Source organism: Oncorhynchus masou, chromosome 7 (assembly GCF_036934945.1).
Source record: "Oncorhynchus masou masou isolate Uvic2021 chromosome 7, UVic_Omas_1.1, whole genome shotgun sequence".
Lineage (NCBI taxonomy): Eukaryota > Metazoa > Chordata > Actinopteri > Salmoniformes > Salmonidae > Oncorhynchus > Oncorhynchus masou.
Window position 1 is genome coordinate 11,008,634 of NC_088218.1, and position 6,254 is coordinate 11,014,887.

At 38.7% G+C, this 6,254-nt stretch overlaps 1 protein-coding gene across 1 annotated transcript; it reads left to right on the top strand.

Moving 5' to 3' along the window:
• Positions 1-1,442: 1,442 nt before the first annotated feature.
• LOC135543264 (uncharacterized) lies at positions 1,443-4,579 on the top strand. Its single transcript, XM_064970403.1, has 9 exons — positions 1,443-1,522; positions 2,177-2,196; positions 2,386-2,586; positions 2,768-3,054; positions 3,136-3,180; positions 3,401-3,440; positions 3,535-3,596; positions 4,130-4,225; positions 4,334-4,579. Exons 2-8 carry the CDS (start codon positions 2,181-2,183, stop codon positions 4,202-4,204), a joined length of 726 nt encoding a protein of 241 aa, XP_064826475.1. The 5' UTR covers positions 1,443-1,522; positions 2,177-2,180; the 3' UTR covers positions 4,205-4,225; positions 4,334-4,579.
• Positions 4,580-6,254: the final 1,675 nt, after the last annotated feature.

A 6,254-nucleotide genomic window follows, 5' to 3' on the forward strand; every position in this document is an offset into this window, starting at 1 on the left:
CAGTTGGGTGCATAATTTTCTCTCAGGCTATCCGCTGCCTAGGCAGCAGGGTAAACCACCTCAGAGCAGAGCTCCCCTATGGGGTGGGGCTGCACGTTATAGAACATGAATCATGATCTCTGGTTGAAAATATGCTGCGTTCAAAACAACTGGCAATTCAAAAAAATAAACCATGATGTCAGTGATCCTCAGGTCAGAAAGTCGGAGCTCTAGAAATGGGCCCGAGTTCCCGAATTGGAAAAATGAAATGACCATTCAAACAATTCCCCCCCCCCCACCCATTTCTTTTCTAAATAACCGTTGTTTAGAATGCACTGAAGTCTGAGACTTCCGAGTTCCAAGCTCTGAGTTGTTTTAAACGTGGCATTAATTCTACATTTCAACCTAATGATATTCTACCGTGGGTGCCAGGAGTGGAGACGGCCAGTGTCACTATCAAATCAAATTTTCTATCAAATAATTGTTTGGGGTCACATCTGAGGAACACAACAGGTGTAGTAGACCTTAGCGTGAAAGGCTTACTTATGAGCCCTTGACCAACAATGCAGTTCAAGAAATAGTTAAAATATTATTTACCAAATAAAAAAAAGTTAAAAATTCAATAAAAAGTAATACAATAAAATATCAATAACGAGGCTTTATACAGGGACTACCAGTACCGAGTCAATGCGCATAAGGGATGCATAAGTCAATGTACAGGGATACATAAGTCAATAGACTAAAGATGAGCTTCCACCATGTTGTTTCACCTGTCAAGTCTTTCCAATCAGTGCAGATGAAGGGGACGAGAGGACAGATTTTTAAGCAATTGTGGCGGGCAAACAAATTTAAATCGTGCTTGGTCTATCTACTGTTATGCACCTTATTAAAGCGGCAATCTGCTATTGGTACATACATTTTTGGACTTTTGAATGAATTATATATACACCCATTGATTCTTAAAGACTATAAATTCTAATTGCACTATGAGATTACTTCAACTGTCAACCCCATCAGAACCCAAAATATAAGCTTGTTTTATTCCATTGTTTTTAAATGTGTAATTGTAAACAAACACTGTATAGCCTCCAACCTTGTCTAAAACTATCATTTCTATATCATGGATGGTGGTGCATCCATTGCTCTGTCTATAAATGTGAGTGTGGTTCCATTTTTCCAGCCCCATTCCTCAGCTGTTTACCAAATTAGTGGTGTCCACTTTGTTGTCTGAACTGTAGATTGCCTAGATGGTTGCGTTCACACAGGCAGCCCAATTCTGATCTTTTTTTCACCAATTGGTCTTCTGACCAATCAGATCAGCTCTGAAAAAGATATGATGTGATTTGGTCAAAAGACCAATTAGTGGAAGAAAAATCAGAACGCAGCTGCCTGTGTAAACTCAGCATTTGTGACTTTCTGAAAAAATGGCCCCTCCCCTTATTATCTCATGCTGTTTAGTTTCACTTTCTCTTAGCTATTAGAACAAATCACTTCAAGCCACAACTGCAGTACAGTCAACAGAAAAGAGTCCCATAGCTGCAGGGTAAGTCTATTTTCCTCATTTCATTTGACAATTCATGTTCAATATGAACACCATAGCTATCATTTACAGTTGGGTGGGTGTCGTGAAAGGTTTTGTGATAGAATATTAAATTATATCTACAGCAGGAATAAAACAGTACACTTGGTTATGTGGAAACTGCTAGTGCAGAATTGAATGGAATGTTTTTTAGGTGAGTAATTCTATGAATGTAGAATAGAACAGAGGCAGTAAGTACATTTACAATAACACATTACTTTCACTGTCTAATTCCAAGAAATCATGTGGTCCAGTGGAAGGACTGAGGTGGTGAAGTACTCTAGAGCCAGATACTGTGAAAGACTAGAGAGTGAAAGTGAAGGTTTAGAATGTGAAATAGCTTCACGCTGATGTATGCAGCTCACACCATGGAGAAAGATCACATTTTATTGGTTGCATACATATATTTAGCAGATTTGATTGCGGGTGTAGCGAAATGCTTGTGTTCTAGTAATCTAGTAATATCCAACAATTCACTACAATCAAAAGGTAAAATAATGGAATTAAGAAATATATAAGACAGATGGTTTACACACTGGTTGATGTACATGTTTTCCTATCCAGAATGTATCTATCTAAACTAATAAACCCCTTTGTCTGTTCTTTCACTTTCTATAGATCCATGTTGGAACACAGAGGTAATTTTTAACAGGACTCTTATGTATAATGTCATATTTTGATGAAGGGGTGCACTATAAAGTAAATGGTTAAACCTACAATGCTCTTATAGCTGGCTGAACTATGAACATTGTTCCAATTGACAAAAACATTCATACTTTTATCAATGACCTTTTTGACCTTCCTCTTTGTTGTCTGTTTAAAATCAGTGGCACACAAGATGAAGTACTACACTGTTGAGACTGGCAATACTTTGGATTCTCATATTCAGTTTATGAGACGACTCAACAACACCACAAGATGTTTTACGGAAGTCGAGTCTCCAGTGGAGAGTGATGTCATCATGGCTTTCTGTCCCATCGTCTCCCGCTCCGGGACTGATATTGAAGCAGCACTGCAACAGATTCCAAGTACAGTAACTCATCCCAAATATGACTTCCCAAGCAATGTTATTTCCTTCTACACTAGATATTCTCTTTCCACACCAGTTTTCCTCAAATGTACCAACAGCATGAATGACATGACTAAATTGTTTATTTGAGAGGCTTATAGGTTAATTTTGACGTATTCCCACATTCTCTTTCTTGACAGAGGGTAAAGATGTCATTCTGGTAGTACTGCATCACACCTTCAACCCAGACTACACTGTACCTTACAGCAGCAGACTAGTGACCAGAAGTGATGTAATACTCACAGTGGACTGTCTGTTCCATGAAAGCCAGGGACTACTGGACTGTCCTCGCAATGATGCAGCAGTCAGAAATATTAGGCAGAAGTTTGACACAGTGGACTGTCTGTTCCATGAGAGCCAGGGAGGACTACAGGACTGTCCTCGCAATGATGCAGTAGTCAAACAGATTAAGCAGAAGCTTGACATGGTATGATGTCAATTAATCATCATTTTGAATACAGTATCTCTGTATTTGATGTACTCATTCTTCCTCTCCTTTATTTTACAGACCATGAGTTGTGGCTTTCTAGCTTGGATTCTAAACGCTGTCATGGTATGTCAAATCATTGCAAATTATAAAAGTAATTATACATCATCAACTACTATAATGAACAAAAATATAAACACAACATGCAACAATTTCAAAGATTTGACTGAGTTATAGATCATATAAGGAAATCAGTCAAATGAAATAAATGAATTAATGGAGCTGTTAAACAACAGAACAGTCAGATCTGTTGTGGATCTGACACAAGTCATTATTCTCTTTCCAGTGGGCAGTGTCTTCAGGCTACAACTACGTTTTCATTCACAGTAGGTTCTATTGTGTGGTCAATGTGATACAGTAATCATCACAGGTCAAATCAGCACTAACATCTTGTGTTTTATGTTTCCTAATCTTTTCAAGATACACGTCCCTCTACAAGGCCTCGTTCTGGCAGTCTGTCTGGGATTTGGAGCAATATAATGGTTTGTCAAATCATTGCAAATGATAAAACTACAGATGTAGGATCTTAATTTGATCACTCTTTTGTTGCTGAAATGCAAACTAGTAGTGTATTTGCGTTTTAAAAAGGCTTCTAAAGTTTGTAATTTCCACTATGAAGTTTCAGACTTGATTTGCCCTAACAAAGAATAACAACCCCTATAAAAATGTCCATGAACAATAATCCACATAACAATTCACATTTCCTGTTGCTGCAGAATTATTTTCCTGATGTAGTAAACTGGCTCAAATTAAGATTATACATCTGTATACACTTAGTATACCAAACATGAGGAACACCTTTACACCTTTCTATCATGGAGTTGGTACAGTATATAGTGCCATTTCATATATTTGCCAAATGATGAAATTATACATCATCAATCATGTGCCTCTTCAGGGAGACACTTAAAAAAAAATAGAAGTGAAAAGTATGGATGGTGTCTGTCATAATGGAGCTGTTAAACAAGAGTCAGTACTGCTGTAGATCTCACAAAAGTCATTTTTCTCTTTCCAGTGCACAGTGTCTTCTGTCTACAACTACCTCTGTACACGGCTTTCATATGGGAAGCGGGCGCTTCTGGGACAATAATTAGGTTCCAGTAGGTTCAAAGTATGTTGTAGGTTGTCATTCATGTGGTCATTGTAATTAGAATAACCATCACAGGTCAAATCAGGACCACTAACATGTTGTGTTTTCATGTTTTCTAATCTTTTCAAGATCCACATCCCTCTTCAAGACCTCGTTCCAGAAGTGATGAAAGCAGTTCCACTTTTGTACCAACAATGAAGACATGCTAATTGTTTTTATGGATTCCATCTTTAATTTTATTGCCCACTTAAGAAAATGTCTTTACTTTTGATGTTAAGAGCACTTGCAGGTGTAATGTATAGAAATTGGGGCCGATATTAAAAATGTTAATAAAAATGAATGGAAAATAATAAAGAAGAAACAAGATCTGTGGAAGGGGATGCATCTCAACATCACTGCTAGTTTGCACATACATCATACTTCTGACACCAGTGTAGCAAACAGTGGGGGGTAACCTGGGTTGCTTGACGCAAGAAAAACTTGCTAGCCACAAACTCAATACGGATAGCTTTCTCTTTTCGAGGAGTTTGGAACAGGCATACAAAGGCTTGACTTTTTCCAATAGTTCGATGACTAAGCTGAGCTAAGCTAAACATATTTTTTTCTTTTTTTTCACCTTTATTTAACAAGGTAGGCCAGTTGAGAACAAGTTCTCATTTACAACTGTGACCTGGCCAAGATAAAGCAAAGCAGTGCGACACAACACAGAGTTACACACAGTGAGGGAAAAGGCATTTGAACAAAACATTGCATTCTGAGACGTGACCCCTGGTCGGATTGTTGAAGTCAAGGTGGCTGTAAACACACAATGGAGAAGAGAGCATGAAATAGGCCTTAAATTAAGTTCCTTATTCAATTAAATCCTTAAAGGGCAACTCCACCACTTATCAACCTCATTTTCAGCACAATACAAGCACAATACCAGTGTCATCATTCACTATATATACAAAAGTATGTGGACACCCTTTCAAGTGAGTGGATTCGGCTATTTCAGCCACACCCTTTGCTGACAGGTGTGCAAAATCAAGCACACAGCCATGCAATCTCCATGGGAAAACATTGGCTGTAGATTGGCCTTACTGAAGACCTCAGTGACTTTCAACATGGCACCATCATAGGATGCCACCTTTCCAACAAATCAATTCGTCAAATTTCTGCCCTGGTCAACTGTAAGTGCAGTTATTGTGAAGTGGAAACATCCAGGAGCAACAACGCTGGTTCTGCTGGCTTGTGGTGTCCCAGCGCCCTGTTAAGGTGTTTCCTTTATTTTGGCCTACCTGTACTTGACCTTATATTAAAGGACCCACCAGAGGACAATGCTGCCCTCATTTCGACTTAATTCCTGCCTACTGCGGGAGATTCTTGTTTTGGATCCACCTCTGAAGAATGACCAGACAATTTACAGGCCTCCATATTCACGAATTGTGGGTGGGAAGAAATGTGGTGACTGGTGATTTTTCCATGTGGAGTGGACAAACATCAACAAATAGGTAACTGACAGCTGTTAGTGTAGCTACCTAGCTAGCACGCTAACCTTAGCTAGTTATCTTGCTAACCTTAGCTAGTTAATGTTATCTGTTGTTGCTGTTTTTTTACTACACCGTATTCAAAAGATTAGGCTATTCTGGAGCTGGACTTGTCATAATCATTTAGGGAAACGCATGGCCACAGATGGACACCAGTATCTTTGTCTTCATGTTCTATTGTTATCTCTGAAGATTGGGCATCTTCAATAATAGATGTTTTTATCCATTGTAATGGACACAGTGGAACCTTTGGTAGGTGGTCATTGAGCAAAGCCGAGTCATATATACAGTCATTGAGCAAAGCCAAGTAATAAATAGTCATTGAGTAAAACCAAGTCATAGATACAGTCATTGTGTCACAACCGGATGTGTTTCACCTGCCTTGTCCTTGTCCCCACTCCCCACCAGGTGTCTCCTATTTTTTCCCCCTTTATCCCCTGTGTATTTATATCTGGTTTTTCTGTTTGTTGCCAGTTCATCTTGTTTTGTCAGGTCTTACCAGCATGTTTTCTAGTCTTCATGTT